General features: G+C 38.9%; 1 protein-coding gene across 1 annotated transcript in view; it reads left to right on the forward strand.

The window, feature by feature from the left end:
• cacna2d4a (calcium channel, voltage-dependent, alpha 2/delta subunit 4a) overlaps positions 1-20,520 on the forward strand; it is an 83,100-nt gene that overhangs the window by 55,938 nt on the left and 6,642 nt on the right. Inside the window, exons 28-31 of the mRNA XM_072377416.1 lie at positions 13,905-13,966; positions 19,051-19,065; positions 19,565-19,609; positions 19,890-19,952. Of these exons, the coding sequence (XP_072233517.1) occupies positions 13,905-13,966; positions 19,051-19,065; positions 19,565-19,609; positions 19,890-19,952 (185 nt within the window). The remainder of the gene's footprint in view (positions 1-13,904; positions 13,967-19,050; positions 19,066-19,564; positions 19,610-19,889; positions 19,953-20,520) is intronic.

Consider the following 20,520-nt stretch of genomic DNA (forward strand, 5'->3'; position numbering starts at 1 on the left):
AGTATCAATTTTCATATCACATAGATGGGAGGTGAGTTGTAAAGGGGTGTGTGTGGGGAGGTATAAACTGGTGGAGGGATTCTGTGTTTGTTTGCACACAGCATATAATTACTTGGCTGCTTCCTTACATGGAGTGAATCATAGTTGATATACACGCACACACACACACACACTTTGTGCTGTTAATGAGCATGTGAATCATTTGGCACAGTTGGCGCTGTTTAAAAGAGAGACTCGCATTTTCCATAAGGAATTGAACCAGCCAAGCACTGTATTGTGAAGAGAAGCAATTCCGATCCAGGTGTTTACTTTAGCTTACAAGCCGCTGTTGCTCATGTAAAAACTGTCTCACTTTCATCGTGATACTTTTGCATGAATAATTGGAAAAGAGGCTGTCTATCAACCAGACGACCAACATCCGATGCCTTTAATTAACCGTAACCTCTGATCTTTCTGGTAAAAGTTGAATGAAAGGAGAATCGATGGGAGGTAACATTAAAGCTGTGAATTAGAGTGATATTTCCTTTCTTGAAGCCATGGATGTGTAGAATCTCAACCTTTCCGGCTAAAAGAGACCTCATCACATAGTGGTGCAGTGTTATTTTATTCCATGCCAAACCAAATAATTTTTTTTTTTCCCTCCAAACCCAAAACAGAAAGCAGCTACTCGTGCACTTGTTGATAAGCATTTACACTACAGAGCTGGTCCCGATTTGTTTTAATGTAACAGACGGAAGGGAAACATCCTATTGTGGCATCTTAGTTAAGTTTTTTTTTTTACACCAAATATAGCAAGCATCTGTTGGATGTTTTTTTTAAGGGTGTGCCCACTAATCAAAGACAATTCAATCTTTCCCATCGCAGGTAGTACCACAGTTACCATTTTCTCCAAGGGGGAAACTTTGTAAGTACTTCCAACAAGAAAGTATTTATTAACACTGTATCCTACAGTCTTGCAGTCTTTTTCTTGTTTTCTTTCATTGGGTTTTTTATGGCGAACTAGAACCCTTATAGCTTCAGCGGTAAGGGCAAAGGGTGGCAATATTGAGCACTGTCCATGGCCCTGAACCATGACATTTATCTAACTGAAGACTGAAGTCTTTGACCTATGTGAAAGTTTAGTCAGTCTCAGGATCAAACAGCCCTTCTTTAGCCAAGCCTTATTAGAACTTGTAAAATAGGAATGTTTGTCTAATATGTCCAATAAGTAGTCGTTTCACAGGTTTCTATGCTTCAAACTTGCAAGATGACAGAGTCTTTTTAGGCATTTAGCATCACATCACTTGCAGTTCATGACTATGTAAAACTATATTCTAACCCTAGCCATGTACACCTAACCATGAGTACATTTACTCTCATCCCCCAAAATGTACTTTTTTACATGAAAATTGGTTTCGCATAAGAAGAAAAGCAAATGCATCAAGGATGAGATCCCTCATTTGAAGTTTGCAGACACAAGGTGTGTCCGTGCTGTTAGTTGTATTCCCCACACTGGGTCAACTGGTCTATTTGTTTGCAACTCCAAGCTAATGATTTACTGCTTTTCATACACTGCTTTGATAGTTATTAAAATGAGTTACCTGCATCTGACCTCTTAGATCAGAGCAAAGCTTGTAGATCACCTGCCCAGCTGGCCACACCTGTCTCTGCTTTTTCTGGATCATGACCTCATGCTAATATTTGTAAAGTTTGCCATGAATACATAAATAGTAAAGGCAATAGACGGTCCTTTTATAGCCATGCAGGAAAACTGGTAAAAGTGAAAAAAACAGGAATGTAATGCAATAATGTGTTTTAAAACACTCTGACTGGAATTTCGGAATTTCACCCCAGTTAGCCCTTCTTCTTACTAGTCAGCTACATCTAACAGTACACTTTACTTAGTTGGCACACACCAATGAAGAATTTGCATAGGCCAGTTAAAACGCTAGACTGGTCAGCTGCCCAACACACACACACACACACACACACACACACACACACACACACAACCTAAATATGAGTTCTCTGGTTTCCTGTCCAAGTACAGGAACTGTGGAGGCATAATGTCATGAATATAGCTCTTGGCAAACAGGAATCTGTTTTTTGCTGCCAATAGCTCTTGCCAGTACTGGCGATAGGATACACTCTTCAGTGAAAGCTGTGGAAGATGATTGGTTGGAATGGCTGGAACACAGTGTAGGTTCGAAATCCTTTTTATTAAAAGGATATTTTTAAATAGATAAAGAATGAAATAAATAAAGAATATCTGCCTATGTATCAGAAATAACTATGGCTCTCCATGTACGTGCGTGTACATTTGTTTATATGTGTGTATTTCTGTATATGTATGTATATTGATTCCAAAAGGGTAATTAGTCCTCTAATTAGTCCTGCCTGTTCAGTCTAAGGAGTAAGGGTCAGTGACAAGGGTTAGCAGTTTGGAGCTGCTAAGTATTTAGAGCCAAACTCAATGACACTCTGCCATGTTGGACATTTTATACAAGTCAAGGGATGCATGTGTGTTAAACAGCAGGTAAGGGAATCATTAGGTATATAATCTTCTAAAAAACAGAAAACACCCTCGTGGACCTTACATAGGCTCTGCAAACATGCATGAATTTCACATCCAGCAGTCATATTTTACTGTTTCAGCTTTTACTATGTTTTCCAGTAACCTTCTGGTTTGCAGTAAATGTAGTGACAGCTGTCTGTGATGTAACCTAAAAGCAATCCAAGATGAATGAAAAGAAGAACAAAAAGAAAATCTTTCATGTGCCAAGCCCATCTTGATCATCAAGCTCTTACTTTCTCTCCAAAGAAGCATGATGGCCTCTGCTTTTATTTGACCAACTGAATTAGGTAAATCACTCACATCTTTGCTAAATCTGCCTGGAATCTGGGATTATTCTGGTTATCTTGTATGCACAAAAATATTCAAACAGGAGGTAATACATGATGCACTTACTGATTAAGAAAGTGAGTTCACAGTTTACTTTATTTAATTTATTAACAACACCGTTGAAACTTGGACTGGCATCCTTTCAGACTGAGATGAGATTGCAAGGTGAATTTGATGTATTTGGTCCGTTAAGCAATATTTCTGCTTTTTTTCTTACCCCCTTTCTTTAAAAATGAAAAAAAAAAATTGTTTTTTTATGGCAGTTTGTGCATTTGGCAAAGATGGCTACTGGCGTGGGCATCAACAGGAAGCGCCAGCTTTTCCTGCCAAGGTGGCTTTTATGGCCTGGTCCATTCCATCAATGATGCAGGAAAGACGTGCTATGAAAAATGATTAGTGGCAATGCTTTAAAACAGCAACATTTTATTTTTAACTTTTCTTGATAGCTCTGACGGTGTTACCCAGCATTTCACTGTCAGATATATTCATTACACAGTTACAGGAATATTGGTTTATTTATTGTCTTGGAGGCATGATTAAATCCCTGCAGTTTTTCCTGTCTGTTGCCTCCAGTGCTGATGATGTATGAATTTAAACCCAGTCTGCTGCATTCATTATTAGTTGCCATATATGGATGACTGTTCCCCCCAACCCCTTCTCTTTTTCTCTTTAACCACATCCTTCTCCTCTCTCGTCTCGCTCTTTCTCTATCGCTTTGAACTCAACCCCACTGCCTCCCTTGCTTTGTAATTTACTGTTCTATTGGGTGTGTGTCAGTGAAGATGAATTGACCCAAGGCTTTGTATTTAACACCAGGTCTGGCCAGGCACATTTGGCCATACTACCACTAGTTCCTGCATAGGGCGAGTGACTTCAAGGCACTATCTGTCTTTTTATACGCACACAGAGGAATTGTACACGTTTCACCAAATGAGTCTGTGGTGCTTCTCTTCCTATTCGTCCGTTTTTTCTGTCACCCGTAAATCAGCTTCCTATTGATCGGACAGTTTTATGGCCCTGTAGTTCAAATGGTTATTGAGGATTCCTCCATTAACAATCAGTCCTGTATTAATTCAAGGTTTTAGCTACATTTTTCCAGACAAGCTTTTATTCCAACAGCTTTTAAACGTTAACTCTATATTATTACATTTATATTATATTTATTGCTATTTTTAGTACTCTACCTGCCTCACAAGAAGGGTACACGGTGGTGTGGTGGTTAGTACTGTCGCCTTGCAGCAAGTAGAATCCTGGTTTCAATCCAGGCTTGCGACCTCTCTGTTTAGTTCCTTTTGGGTACTCCCACTGTTGAAAAAACATGCATGTTAGGTTAAATTTTAATTCTAAGATGACCATAGGAATGACTGTGAGCATGCATGGTTCTTTATCTCTGTGTTGTCCCTGTGACACATTGGTGATCTGTACTGGGTGTATCCATAGCTTTCACACAATGAAAGCTCGGCTAGTGCTCCATCCATCCATGATCCTTCAGGTATATACAATTAATGGATAGATACCTTCAAAGATTTCTCCTCTCCAAAACATGCCCCTGTGGTGTATGTTCACGCTGAATAATTGCATTGAAAGAATATTTGACCTCTAGTGGCCCAGACTGCAACTGCATGTGAAGGGTAAAAATGGTGTTTGTGTCCCATTGTAAGAAGAAAGTCATTTATAGCCTTAATAGTTTTGATGTCTAACCCTAACCAAATTATGCTATTTTCTACAGAAAGTGAGAACAGTGTAGTGTAACTTGTGTTTACGTTTAAACGAGGCAACCAGCAAAACGGCGTCCATAAGGAGAACGTTGCCTCGTAAAAAGAATGTGTTTTAGACATTTCAACCATAGTCATTGAATTGTTTTATACTCTAAACCCACCCAGGAAGTGACAACAATGTTTTAGTAAAGTGTTTTTGTCCTAATGACGGGGAGTATGTTGGACTCGACCTCACGCTACCCTCCTTCCTCCTGGAGAGTATTTTGAGTATGATCTGAACGAACTACCTGTAGGACCTGGACTTGTTGCTTACAAAGAATTACCTTAGATGTATTTGAAGTGTCAATAAACAAGGTTAAAGGTTATGTGGCCTACTCTGTTACAAGTTTAGGAAAGGTTGCATGCATATTGTATTATTAAGGAGCTTTTAATTCGCTAATTCGGCTATTCAAGGTAATGGACTCCTTGGAAATATGATGCTTCTTGAAAAAAAAGTTTATCTTAAAATACTTATACTGCTCATGTAATTCTTCTTTTTTTTTTTTACACAAACTAAGGCTTGAAAACTTATATTCTATTGGTTTACCCTTAAGATTCATCACTGTCTAATATGTCATTTCATGTGACTGCATAAGGGACAGACAATCATACATCTTCTATGGTCAGTAGATAAGTATCAGGATGAAATGTCTTGCTCTCTGTTAAAGGTTTGTAGACTCCCTTGCAACATCACAGAGCTGACCCCATCATTGAGACCCACAGAAAATATTAAACGACTCTTTTCACAAACTGAGTAGAACATCTTTTGACTAGTTATCCAAATGTAATAAGAAAAATCTGTGGGGGAGCTCCAATAACCCACAAAAGTAATAATGAAAGTCATCATCACCAGCCTCTAGTCATGGAGATCAAATAAATGATATTTCGGGTTTAACCATATTTACAGCCTTAAAGGCACCTTTTACTGTATTTGTATGTCGAATACAGAATGCAGACTGTGTTTTCATTTTTAAATTGATACTGCATGACACTTACTCTTTGTTTTACAAATATTGTCTGGAATATGTGGATGAACATAGACAAACTGCTTTACTGCCACGATGAAGAGGCCCATCTGAGATCCTGAACTCTATACCTCAGAAACGTAATGTGTGAAAGCAGCCTTGTTTGTTTTATATCCCTGTAACATGCAATCTGTCTCTTTCATAATAAACTTAGTGTTTCTGTCGACGGATTATGAAGCATTTTAGGTTCACACTTGCTCACAAACTTACTTAAAGTTTATCCCCTCAGAGAGTCTCATTAATTTTGCCAAGTTGATTTGTTTTGAAAGACGCCAAATTCATCATAGCCAGACAGATGGTAGAGAGGGATTTCCTAGAGGGGAGGAGGAGAAAGAGAAACCAGTGCAAGGCAGACAAAGGATGAGCGTGAGATGTAGAAAAACAAGGGGAAAGTGGGAGGAAGAGAAAAGGTGATATGGAGAGATGAAAGAGAGAGGAGACGAGCAACAACAGAGAACAACAACTCCTAAAAGCGACTGATGATCAAAGTGCGTTTCCCTTCTGAGGTAGTCTGATTGTGAATTTTGCTAACAGCCCCTTAACGAATGCTTGATGCCTATCTTTCTCCTTTCGTATTATTAAAAAAATAGAGTAGATCATCAAAATTCACACCAAATTTGCACCTGAAAATATCATGTCACACATTCCTTTTGGCTGTGTGGCAAAATGGTCTTGTTACTAGCACAAACTAAAGCAACTGGAACTAAACACAAGAACACAGCAGTTTGCGTTCACATTTTCTTTTTCTTTCTCACACACACAGGAACATGTTTTTCCATGTCTCTCCGCTATGAATGATTTAGTGTGTGCCTCCGACAGGGCCGCTCAAGAGAGCTCGGAAACTAGGTTAACTTAAGGTAGGCTCCACTGACTTAAAAGGTCTACACATATAGCCAATGTCAGCAGCATTTATTCCCATTTTAAGAAGCAAGACTTGTTTTTAATCTCTATCACCTCTCTTCTGTACCTTTGAGATGTCTACGTTTTGAATTTCAGATAAACTGTCAGTCCTCAATGTGTGTAACTGGGTTTTACAATTAAAATGGATGACATGTCTGAGAGTTTGATTCTCTCACTGGAGTGCACAGTCCCTGCTTGTCAGATGATTTAGCTGATATTCCCTGCTTTATTTGCTTGTATGTGGGCATAAATGTGGTCTGTGTGTATAATTCAGAGCAGGTTAGCCCATGTCAACACGTGCCACCTCTCTACACTTTTAATTGAAAGATATCATGTGCCTCTGCCTAGGCACATGCCTCCGTTTGCATCCTTGACGTTCAAAAAGTTGCGCACGACACCGTGAGAGACACTTCTTTTCAGAGGAGTAGTGAGATTATGGCGAAACAGAGGAGCACAAAGAAGGGAGGTTGAGTCATCTTCCTTTTGTCCAATCCCCACACTCTGCCTGTTGCTTTGGAAACGTGATGTCAGTGCTGCTTCTGTCAACTCCTCTGAGGTTAGCGAACCTTAGCACAGAGGTGTGTGTCGTGACGTGCAGCCCTCTTGAAGTTGCAACTGGAGCATAACTTTAGAGTTGGAAGTCAGGTTAGATTGTTGAATATGTTAAATAGTTACACTGTGCATCCATGTGTGTCTTCAGCATGTGTGTACTATGAATATATGTGCACTGGTGTTACTTTGAATTCAAACTACCAGTGAGCATGTGTTTGAGTGCATGTTTCCGTGGTTCAGTGAGTGCATCTATTTAACTGTTCCTGTATTTCTTGGCTCTGTGTGTGCTTGTGTGTTGGTATGTTTGATTGTTGTGTGTGTTCAGACATCAAGGATTTCTTTCTTTTCTTTTTTTTTTCTTTACTGAGCAACCAGAATTTAGAAAACTCACTTTAATTGCATGAAGAAAGTTTGTTGCTTAGCAACATTAGTTTTATTAAATATGTGTCATAGTTTCTGCTGAAGCCTTGGTGAATGCTGCTGTTTTTGGGAAACACCAACAGTTATCTTTTGTTATATTTGAGTTTAAAAGGTAATTCAGTTCATTATGTGAGGAGCTTCTTTTTTGCGGCTTCTTTGTATTCTACCCAGAAAAACACAACTATTTCCAGTAAAATCTTTAAATAATAATAATGATAATGTAGTTCTGCATACGCAGATTAACATCAGAGTAATCCAAATTGCAGTGGCCTTGACTGATTTGCTCAGTTATGGTTTGTTCACATTGCTACACTCAAAGATAATACTTCTGGAGAAATAAAAATTTAATATTCTATCATTCTATCCAGTTTCGAATGCAAATGTAATGCGCAGAATTCTACCAGTACAGTATTTCAAAGCTCTGCGCCTCTGATTTTAGACTTAATCAGTTTATTTATTATATGCTCCAACCCATTCCCTCCTTTTGTGTTGCACAAATTTCAGTAAAAGTGACCATGTTCAATGTTTTCTTCAGCATGGGATACAGATCTACCCATAGAACTTGAGTTATGTCAATTCATTTTACCTGCAAAGACTTTTTCCAGCCTCACAGCGGTCCCATTTCCAAGTTTACAGAACTCATTTTATGGTAATTTCATAGCTGTCATGTTTGTATTTTTGATCTATGTTCCGTTCCCTTTATAGTGCTGAGCTGTGTGGCTGTTTTATTACTTTTCTCTTTTCCTGTTAACGGCAGTAATCTGTGGAATAAGACTAAGTGTAGTGATATGCTCTAGTCATAAATACAGAGATGCCCTTTTGAACCTTTGAAGAAGATACAATGAAAGAGAAGACATTTGATAGAAAAAGGAGAAGGAAAAAAGACTCTTCTGGGCCGCACGTTCTTTTCCTTCTTACTGATAAATGTTTGACATTTGTGGCTACAAGCTGCAATTATGAGTTTGTGTGTTTGTGAGGCAGGCGGAGGGAAACAAAAGACAAATGTCATTTCAAATGGAGACAGCTATAATCACTAGGCCTGTTTGTGTTGATCTGACTGTCTCTTGATGCACATGTTTCTGTGTGTACAACACTGGGTGTATCTGTACAAATAAACAGAGTGAGAGATTAAAGAAAAAGACAGTTTTGTCAGATAAAAAGTAATCGTGTTGTCCTCAGTCATGCTCACTTTTAAGACTTCAAACAAGGTCTAAAGGCTTTACAGCACAGCTTCCTTTTTCCATCAAATGATCAAAAATAAGCAAAATAAATGTTTTTAACGATAAAACATACCTTCAATGGTTTAGAAAAAGTCTCAGAGGTGTGAAATTCCACAAGTTTGCATGAAGTATTCATTCATTCAGCTTCAAGAAGTATATGAGGAAGACCGAGGCACTGCTGGATGTGCTTACAGGGCAGACACCTATCAGTGCTGTCGGAAGGTCATGCTTTATAAATCAGACTTATCTGGTTTATCACACATCACCCCGACCTCCTTGTCCTCATCACTGTACGGGACGTTCTTGTTTTCACTTTCCACCAACAAACACACACGTGTCACCGAATGAGAAACACTCACATTTGATCTCAATAAAGCTTTGCTATTAATAGCCACACTTTGCTTAAAAAAAGTTTCCAGCTCATAACATCAGTAAAAAATTAATTCATCCTCTTTCATCTACTCTGCCTTTTGTCTCATCCTTTTCCTGCCCTCCCTTTTTGTCTCCCTTCATCCCTCCATCATTATCTCTCCACCTGTGCCTCCTGACTCCATTACATCCATTAATCTGTTGAGGTGATAGCAGTGTCTGTGCTGTGTCCACAACCTTTATGTGTCCTTCCTGCTCCCCACTCTGCTTGCTTCCTTTGTATACTAGGCTCGTATGTGTTTGCTGTTGTGCATTTCTTTTGCCTTATTTACTTGTTTTTCCACCACTATGTATATTATATCTGATTTGAACATCTATTGCAAAGGCATACTACTAACAGAAAAGAATGACCTCCCACTGGTGGCCTTATTTTCAGTTTCCCTTCTGTGCTTTGAGACTTAGTCACTGTGTCAGTTTAATTTATTGACTCTTTTTGTGTGTGTTCGTATACATTTAGTCTTTACTCCAGGGTTTAAGGGAACTATCAACAAAGGCTCGACTCACTGGTTATTTAATCCAAGCAGACACACAGAAACACACATTTATACACACAAACATGTCAAATTAGGCAAAGACATGTTAACCTGCACTGACGGTCATTTATAGAACTGCATGATTTTTGGACTGTAGGTGTGTGTTAATTAACAAGTGGGATAAGGTGAAAATACCAATACTGGGAGCTCGAAAATCTTTAAATGTTCCATTTAGGCACCATAGGTACTCATCAAACTCATCTTTGAGATCCACTTGACAAATATGAAAAAATCCCACTAAGATTTAGATCTGAGAAAGTCTGCTACTTTGGATTTCGATGTGGCGGATTAATGTAAGCAACAAGGAAAGCTGCAACCTGCGTGATGTAAAAGGGGAATAGAGTGGAGAAGAGAAGATGGACTAATCACAGTTTAATGTGCATAACATTTCTGTAAGATACACCAAACTTAAGATGATTTATTTCAAATCCCAATCAGTCGTTTAACAGGCAATTTGGAGGTATCAAAGACCAAAACATTAGCAAGTATAATTGCAGTAAATTCCAAGAAAATTCCTCCAAAACGGGGTCTCGAGATCAAACCAGTCTGGAGTATTACAACACCACCACTTGCTTCACCCACACCCTCCACATGCCAAGCATGAAACAGATTCCACTTGCAGCTGCTAAAAATACATTATCAGTGTTTGCAGCCTGTGAGGAAGATGCTTGTCTCATTATGTTAATATACATAATCAAGCTATATATGCATATATATGTATGACTTATCTTATGCAGGCGGCAAATACTTTTATTTATGTATTTTTGTACAGTTACACAACCTCAGAAGGGACATTAAACAAAGTTTATTATAGATTTAAACAAAAGTGCTGGTTAAGCTAAGGTGAAATGATAGGGTTTAGTCTAAGAGACTGGTGGCCTGTTGCAGACTGAAACACCATATTTGCCTTGTTGTCCCCTCAAGCTACAGTTCTCAAAGTTTTGACATTATGGACCAGCAGATACTAACTAAAAGAACTGGGAGTAGTAACCAAATAAGGCTTTGTCCAAGGAACTACAGCTACCTTGAACTTATTAAGTTTCACCAATCAACTGGCTGATCCGAGCAGATTTGTCCTTTCGGTTATCAAGCAACTGATCACACTAGTGTATGGAATGGTTATTTTCACATGCCATGCTTGTTCGTAGTTAGATGGCAAACTGCATGAATCCAGTCGAGCATAGAGCACTGGTGAGCCAACACTGCACATATAGCTGTTAATCATGATTGGCATATGGTGACACTGAGTTGAGTCAATGCTGGAAAAGAGAGAAATGGTGGAAGTAAAGCAGATTCAAAATTTTAAGAGGAGAAGAGATATTTTAAGAGGAACCGCAGAGTCACTATGAGATGACTGAGACAGATGGTCTAAAATAAAATGCTGCAAGCACAATCGATCAGAAAGGTACTAGCAGTCCTATCTGAAAATTTCCTGAACATTCAGAAAGTACAGCCTTAGGAGCAGGGACAATTTTAGGTGTTAAAATCCCTGTAACTGAAATAAGGCTTTGGATCTGTTTAGTGCCCTCAAAAGGTCCGAGTCCCAGGGGAATGACAGCTCCTTTTTGGCCTTCTTTGCACTCTGTCTGTTAATGTTCATCTGTTATTTTTCTTTGTCATCCTGTTTGTCCATCTTCATCTCTGTCTCTATGACAATGCATGCACAGTGCAAGTATGCACATTATATAGTGCAAACTCATACTGCAGAACAATACATTGAGACTCAGAGTCTGAAATGTGTTTACCTTTGGTTAAGCTCCAGTTTCGTTCTTTCAGTCTTTTAAGCCAGTATTCACATTTCACCTCCTTCCATCTCTTATTCCTCTGTCTCCTGTGTAATAACCAATTAATTCCAACTCATGCTTCCTCAGATTTTTTTATCCATTTCTTCATTTATTAATTTCCTGTTGAAAGTAAACTCGGCTGTGATTGGCAGCTCATGCTAATTGCACCTCAGACTGTTAATATACAAGAGCTGCTGTCTCGCGAGCACAACACATGCATGGACACATACCTTTCAGCTTGTATCTGTGCAAGGTCATGCATGTTGTTGTGTATGAAATTGAATGCAAACTGAATGTCCATTAAGTGCTAAATGCTTTCGAGCTGCTCTCACGCATTATAAAAGAAACATCTTGCAGAGACACATACACACACACATATATGGAGGGATCAGTGTGGTAGTTTTAATTAGATCTGGCCTATCAGCCTCAAAGTCAGAGGCAGGAAGAAGGCAGACTAAAGCTGCTCTCTGTAATGGCCTTCTAACACTTAATCTGAGATTATTATAATTACAGTAGATAGCATTTTGTACAAAATGGTCTGTAAATAGTAGTCTGCAGATTTCAACACATATGACGTTTTTGAACAAGCTCCCTGGAGCTGTATGAAGAGATAAACAACTCCCCAATCAGCAAAACACCTTTTCCTGTTTGAGTGACTGATTACTGGCTGATTACAGCCAGGACTGAGCATCAGAACTGATTTTCAAGAGATTGGACAAAACGAAGGCACACAAGGGAGGACCCAAGCACAATCCCAGATGCACCAAACCACACACCTTAACACAGAGTATGTTGCTATTTTATCCTAAAGTAAGCAGAACCCCTTAAAGAACTACAGTTCAGGGTTTATTCGTAACAACCATGACCCATGATTTATCACCTAATTGCATTTTAGAAGCATAATTGAAAGGGATGGTCAGTTCTTTGACCACAACTGGCCCTCAGAGCCTTTGGGAAGAAATAATCTATTTTACCCTCTGTCCAAGTGCAGCAACTTGGACAGAGACTAGCCCATTCATTATGTTCAATGTGACTGATTACACCACTCAGGAAAATTTCTTTTACGACTAAAGTGTCAGACAGAAATGACTGGAAACAACTGCTGAAACAAAAAGCTCTTGGACTACTAAGATACCGACTCTGCATGTTTTAGACCTCCATATTAGGCTAATTGGTGATAAATAGGCTGTAGGTGTGAGCGTGCACAGTCTGCTTATTACACTACATTTGTTTTTTAGCCTAAAAATGAATGAATGGATAAATCAGTTGTGTTATGATGCTTTGCTCGTGTACTTACTGTAAATGGGTGTAAGCTTATGTTTCTTTATGAGCATTCTGTGTATAGGGAACACTGCTAAGGCTTCCCCTGAATGGTTGCACAAGGCAGGTTGGAAGGAAAACGCTGAGTTCTTGATGCTAATATGAAGTGTCATATCTTCCTTCACAGTGTGTGTGTGTGTTTGTTTTGTGTGTGGGTGCATACAGTATGTTTGCACTGAGAACTTATGCAATTAAGGCTCCTTTTTATACATTCCCTTCTTGACTAAAATGCTGACTGAAATCCAGCCCTAAGCTGACTCAAGCAGTCACTCTGTCACGGCGTGTTGTGTGTACATGCGACCGTTAGACATGTACAAACGCACACTAATTTCAGGCATAATGTTATGTGCCTAAGAGTGCTGTGTTGTGAAGAGCTTGGATAAACACATGCAGACACACACTGTCTAAGAATAGACAGTTCACACAGAGCTGCCGAGGCTCAGAAGGCCAGTTAATGTAAAAGGATTTTCATAACTTGACTTCTGAAGGCAGAGCTGATCTGTCCAGGAGGTCTTCTTCTACTCCTACAGCCTGAGAGCCAAGAGATAAAGTCTCACTCTGGGGCATTAATCATCCTATTAGTGTTCTTTTTTTCTTAAGTGCAAGAATTGATGTTTCTCTTTGCTTTTACTTCAGGCAGATAAATCCATACTTCTTTTAAAATTGTTATTATAACTGCTGTTCCTTATACATGTGATCTATTTGCAGCAAGTTGTGCTATTTGTATTTCATTCCCACAGCAAACTCTAAACTGCTTTCACACATCTTACACCTTGTAATGCTCCACGACCCTGATCTCACTCACAAGGCATCACATGCCGCTGTATTATCAAGACTCCTAGATTTCACAAATCAACACCGATTGCGAGGATCAGTTTTTAATGCACCGCAAAAAATGTTGTGAATCTGTGTATGTTTGCATCAGTAACCACTGCACAGGTTCATTTTTTGAAGCTTTAAATTCTAAGCCTTTCCCAAACTTGACCAAAATGGACAGAGGAAAATTCCCCATACTGTGTTATTCTAAATGTCTTTTTGTTGTACTTAACTGATATTGCTCTTCTTATTTCTTCTTCTCTATAGCCATTGGGGTCCAGATGACTCAGGAAGCGCTTGCATCCAAATTGTGGGCCATTACAGCTCAGGTAAGCGCATACAGTGTCAACATGATGTATTGCAAGAATTAGACAAAATGTCTTATCAAATGTGCTTATCAAAGTCAAGTTCTGCTGCATGGCCTGTGTGACTTAAATGTTGTGGTCCCTAAAAGTTTGCAGCCAATCGCATGCAGCCCAAATATTTGTTAACCTGTTCATTGAGCGTGTCCGCTTCACACATGCTTGGATCAATCTCTGTTTTAAAAAAGAACATACATAGCAGACTAAGAAGATGAGGAGCAGAGGGACAACATGGATTCTTGTTTTGAGGAGAAACTTTGCAGTTATTGCAGTTACGATCCACCGTAGACTGATTACCTTTCTAGGTGGAGTTTGCACATTCTCCCCATGTATGCGTGGGTTTTCTCCAGGTCCTCCAACTTCCTCCCACTGTCCAAAAACATGTTTGTTTGGTTGATTGGTAATTCTAAATTGACCCTTGGAGTGAGTTTGAGTGCTTTTGGGCATTTTGTCTCTGTGCTGGCCTTGTAATGGACTGCCGACTGTTCTATAGTGTACCCTGCCTCTCGCCCAAAGACTGTGGGGGTGAGCTCCAGCTCCCCGTGCCCCTGAATTAGATTAAGCTGGTATAGAAAATGAATGGTGGATATTGAACTCGGCAAACATCATGATTAGTTTTGGTGTCCTACAGAAAGAGCTGTTAAACACATACATATCCTCTAGAGTCTGATTTTGGTGCTGAAACATTGCTGAAACAAGCAAGGAGATGGGTCCCTCCCTGCTAAAAAGAGATTATCTTATATTTTCAGAACAGTGTTCATCGTGGAATACTACCATTTGTATTTTAAAACATTTGATAAATTGTAAATGTCAGGATTTAAAGTTATTACTTTCCTTGTTGGATTTATATTGTTTTGCCCCACATAAGAGATGGAACTTGGGGTTCAATGTATCGGCACTAATGAGAAATGCTTGATGTATTGATAACTGCAACAGTGCAGAATGTTCGTGAAACACAAACAACCCCAAAATCAATTTAAATTAATCTTCTCAACCCAAAATAACAGACCATTCTTTATTTCTTGTGTGTCTAAAATAGTTTTGTGTTGTTTTGTTTTGGTGTGTTGTGCTTTGATTTAATTTCATTTTCATTTTTGAATTTCACTTTGACCTCACATTCAGATCTTTAACTAATTCACAAAAGTCCAGAGAGCGAATATGAAGCTACAGAGACATAGCTTTTGATGGAAATGCTGTGCTTCAAGACTGAGTTTTATATATATTGAATGAATGTTTCTATAGACTACTGCACCACTCTGACATAACATATTACTGATGACAAGGCAGAAATGATTATAGGCTATTTTTTTCTGCTCCACTTGCTGATAATTGCAGCATGTAGACTTTACTTAATTCAAACTTAATGCAATGTTTTCCATATCACTGCTCCTGCCATTAAAGGAGTGCTTACCGCACTCAAAACATTATATTGAATGATTAAATGTCATCATTGGTTGTCTTCAGTGTGTATTTTGGATGTTGTGCACAGAAATTCAGAACCACCACTGGAAGAGGGATGGTGGTAACCTTTCACACCAACAGCGAGAACTTGCTTAATTTGGCGTAGCACTTTTTCTCTAGCAGGTGTTTGTTGGCGTGGTCCCTCTCCTCCTCTGCTTCCACGGCTGTAAATGACAGCAGTTAAAAGGCCATTTAAGGCTGCTGGCTATCCATTATGTGATGGATAGCTACCACAGCTAGGCTCAGCAGCCCCCAAGTGTGTGCTCGTGTGTGTTTGTGTGTGAGTGCATGCATGCATGTCTTTATGTATGTATTTGTTTTTGTGGAATTCTGAAGAAGGGAGCGTTTTATTTGTATCTGTTTGTGTTAATATGTGGCTTGACAGGGACCATCTGTGTCTATGTGTGCTGTTATGTCCATATTCATCAACTAAGAGCTCATTAGAATAATTTGAGATTGACTTATTATCCATTAGATTTCTGCAACACAGAAAGCCATTGTCATTCTTGTTTTGCTTTATCTCTTCTCCTCCTCAATTTGCTCAACTTAATTTCTTTTAATCAGCGCCTCCTTCCTCACTTAGACCCCTTCCTTGTCTTCAATGCTCTCTCCTCCTATCCTTCTCTCCTCCTCTCCTATGGTAGTTTACATAATCATCTTGTCTCCCTGTCGTGTACTTGATCTTTATTTCATGGGGTTTGTGTGTGCATGCACTCACCCTGTGTGCCTGTTTTGACTTAAGATGTACATGTGTGTCCATCCATGCATATGTTTGCACACGTAATCCTCTCTGCAGTCTATTTTAAGTGTTCGACTCCCCCGGGAGGTAAAGTTATCACTCCAACTGTAAATTCGAAATGGAAGATCAGGATGAAGTACAAGATAGACAAAACCTACAGCATCTACTTAAAAAGATTTTTTTTTAATGGTTGTTCCCCCATTTTTCTTGTGAAAGCGTTAAAATCATATAGAAAGCTGATTCTTTATGCCTCCACCATGGTTAAGAACACTGTTTAGATATACAGAGTGAATCCTGTGATATAAGGCCTTCATCTCTCACAGTGCTATGCTGCTTTTTTTGGTGTCTGACAGTGAGTGTAGACGCAGTAAGGAGTTCTGGGGTGATAGTGATAGGAATCAAAAGATGATGAGTTTTATGCCATCCACACTCTGGCATGCTGTTTATCACACAGAGGGCACTCAGTGATTTTTTTTCCTCTATGTTAAGCCGTTTCTTTTCAGTCTCTGCTGCGTTTGTGATTGCACTGTGCATCACCCGTTGTGATTTGACATAAAAGTCTATCTGTGCAATTACATTAATAGAAATAGGAAAAAATCTTTATTTCTTTATGATTTTTCTTTCTAAGACCAACAAATGACACGATGTGAGAAGTAGATGAAAACCACATTGATTCGTGGATGATTCAAACCCTATATTTTGGTGAATGTAGCACTAAGACAACTTATCAAATGAACCTGGTGTTGTTTTATCTCTGTTAATGTTGTGACAAATACAACATATGTTACAGATGTGTGTAATAATTGCGGTGAGGACCTCAGACTTAAAATTCAGTTTCAGTTCCATTCACTAGTCAAATGTGCAGATGTCATCTCAATGCACTTAAAAATACAGTCATATTCAAGAAATTGATAATCAAATTAATTGTACTACAATAATCCAATCAAGAGAAGTTAATCAAAATCTAAACTTGTCCTTTTTATATGATGCCAATTGAAAAAGAAAAAAGTTGCCTCGCTAAGGAAACCGACAGATCGCATCAAGAGGAAGGGAAAACTCCCTTTTAACATGAAGAAATCTCCAGGAAAGCCAGACTCAGGCAGGGCAGCCATCTGCCTCAACCAGCTGGGGGCTGAGAGGACAGGAACGAGGGGTCAACAAGCACTGCAACACCAGGCCAGGGATACCTGCTGAGAAAGATAAACACAAGTTAATGACAACAATAGTGTGATATGTTCATGTAGAGTAAAGAGAGCAGAGTGAGGAGAGGTGCATCATGGGCCACAGTATACAGCTTATAGCAGCATAACTATGGGATGCTTCAGGGTCACCTGAGCCAGTCATAACTATAACAATTAACAAAAGAGAGAGTGTCTGCTTCCCAAATGCATTCTGGCAGCTGGTTCCACTTGAGAAGAGTCTGATAGCTGCAGGCTCTGCTACCCGTTCTACTTTTAGATGCTCTAAGAACCACAAGTAAACCCGCAGTCTGCGAGCAAAGTGCCTCAAGATATAATGGAGGTTGGTCATTAAGAGCTTTATATGTAGGGGGAAGAATTATACATTATATTCTGATTTAACAGGGAGCCTATGAAGAGAAGCTAGAAATAAAGAAATGTGATCGCTTGTGTTAGTTCTCATCAGAACTGCTGCATTTTGGATCAGCTGGAGGGTTTTTAGAGAATGTTTGAGATTGCCCATTAATAAAGAATGGATGGTTCAACCAAAATACTGTATCTGTCATGCCCACAAATCGCATTAATCTGATCGTCAGTTTTCCAGTAAATGAATGCTTTCAAGACGATATTCACTTAATGATTTCATTGACAGCACGTTCTTAGTGCCTATAGTGCATCACTAGGACCGGATTAGGATTTTTTTGCCAAGTATTTGATAAAGTTACAAAAATGATCAGTGTTATTTTATACATTTAAAATAATATTGAGACTTAATTCATTAAATAAAGGGGCTTTGGGCCCTCATGATCACATTTAATTAATTGAATGAGACAGTCCAGTTTCCTTCATTCTTTCCCCCTCTTCAAAGCCTTGCTATTTCTCTGTGGAATGCAAAGGAATTGTCTTCATCTACATCAGTCTGCTGAATTGTAGTAAATTCCAGGAGGCAGCGATGGGAAGCGGTGAGGAAGACTGACGCTTTGTTATTATAGGATTGAAAAGAATGATAGATGGTCTCATTCACACTTCGACATGCTCTGTTTAGCTTGCCCATGATTCCTATGGTGTATTGTACATAGACACCAATCCACATACTATGCTGTGGAACAAAAAAAAATGTGACCATAAAGTCATCAGAAAAATTTGGACTTATGACCAGCTCAGAGATGAAGGAACTGAACCAACTGTTAAAGAAATTGACAGATGGCACTTCAAGAAAGAAATTATTTATATTATGAAAAATACTGATGGATTTTGTTCCTCATAGACTACTTTTGAGTTTGTGTGCACCTGCATAGTTATATATATATGGTAATGGTTTACAGTATAGTACTAATAGCTGATATACTGTAGGTTTGGTATAATAATTAGCAAACACTTGTAGTTTTGTTGTTTTCAATTATCCCACGCCAACATTTCAAGTACCTTTCATGTCTCATTTAAACACACTTTGAGCTTTTATTCAATTATTATCTGCTTGAATGCATGTCAAAATGTTTTGGAAATTGTTGTCCGTGAGAGAATAAAGGGTTTGTGAATTTAGAAATGTATGGTTTTAGTTGTCAGTAGCAAACAGCGGCAAAGAGTCTATTACACATCATTAACTGAATAATACACCTGTTTTTTTTTAACGCTATTTTTATCTCTTCATTGCCTCCTTTCTGTCTTTCCAGCCAAATGACACAGATGTAAGTATGCACAATTTTGCCCTATCCTCATTTTCCGCAGCATTAGCCTACTATTTCTACAGAAGCAGAGTTAACACCCTCAGCTCCCGCTGAGCTCTGTGAAGTCGGCTTCACACCCCAGATAAACAGATTACACACACATCCACACAGTCAAAGGCACGCTGAAACAAAACAGGCACAAACTTGCAAACAAGACGCTGAGGAGCCGATCGAAGATGAACACATCGCATTTCACACATATTGACAAATTCTCATCAACACTGACAGCTTTTTTTTCCCCTACATATGCTCGGTTGCTTGTCGACACTGACACACGTTTGAGGCCTTCACAGAGCACATGTTCAGATTATACTCTCACAACTCCTCAACACCTCCATTCTCAGATACATGCACTGATCGCATTCACAATCAGCCCCAACCCTGACTTTTGTTCATGAGCATTTGTCCTTTGTGTGAAGTAAACTAAAACGATTCTCTTCTCCATCACTGTTTTCTTTAGTGTACCAATGCTGAGGGGGTGTGTCCTCTTCGCTGTGATAGATTTGTGAGTATATATTGCTGCCTGATAGTTTTATTACCACTTGACTTTACCATAGACCCCGTGTTTTTATAGAGCACTAAAAAGCTCAAAAGTTCTTGCTTTCTTGTGTACTTCCGGTGTAGAGCACAAAAACAGGAAACCGACTTGTTTTGCTGTCATTCATAATGCCCGGTTTGACTCAGATGAATTATTGATGCATCTGTGTCATCTTTGTCAGTGGTGTTTGAGAGAGATCTTTCCTTACATAACTAATTGGTTTCTCTGTTTCGTTCTCTTGTATCAGGATCTTGAGTGCTACGTGATTGACAATAATGGCTTTGTTCTAGTTTCTAAACAGCGCGGTGATGTAAGCTCACACACACACACACACACACACACACACACACACATGCCCATACTCACACAGAGATAATGTAGCTGGAGTGCTTTTTAGTCTTTGACTTGATTGTTTGAGAGCCCTTCCACATGTCAGTACTTGTCACTTTACAAGAGAGAACACACTCTGGAGAAAAGGTCCAAACAATTGCATGCCTATTATTTAGAAATGTATTTAGAGTATATATCTCAGTCACTTATAATTTTCTTCCTGGTAAGAGTTCCTTCCTTTCCTTCAGTGAATCACTGTTAACAGGCAGATCAGCCTATAAAAAGAAACACCTAGAGATAGTTCTATGCATTTTGGGCCCATTCAGGAGTTCAAGACATTATTGGAAACACTTTCCCAGCAAAAGGCACACTGTGAAGTAGCTGAAACATTTTCACATTCACATTTCCCATATTTTCCAATTTCTCCTCAGTAATATTAAGTGTAGTCTTCCAGTTTTTTTTTTTTAAAGCTCTGGAACTGGAAAAGTCTGATAAAGACACCTCTTTCGTGATTTAAAAATTAATAAACGAACCATTTTCTCTGTTAT

This window comes from Leuresthes tenuis, unplaced genomic scaffold (genome assembly GCF_036924035.1).
Source record: "Leuresthes tenuis unplaced genomic scaffold, fLeuTen1.0.hap1 SCAF_23, whole genome shotgun sequence".
In the NCBI taxonomy this organism is placed as follows: Eukaryota; Metazoa; Chordata; class Actinopteri; order Atheriniformes; family Atherinopsidae; genus Leuresthes; species Leuresthes tenuis.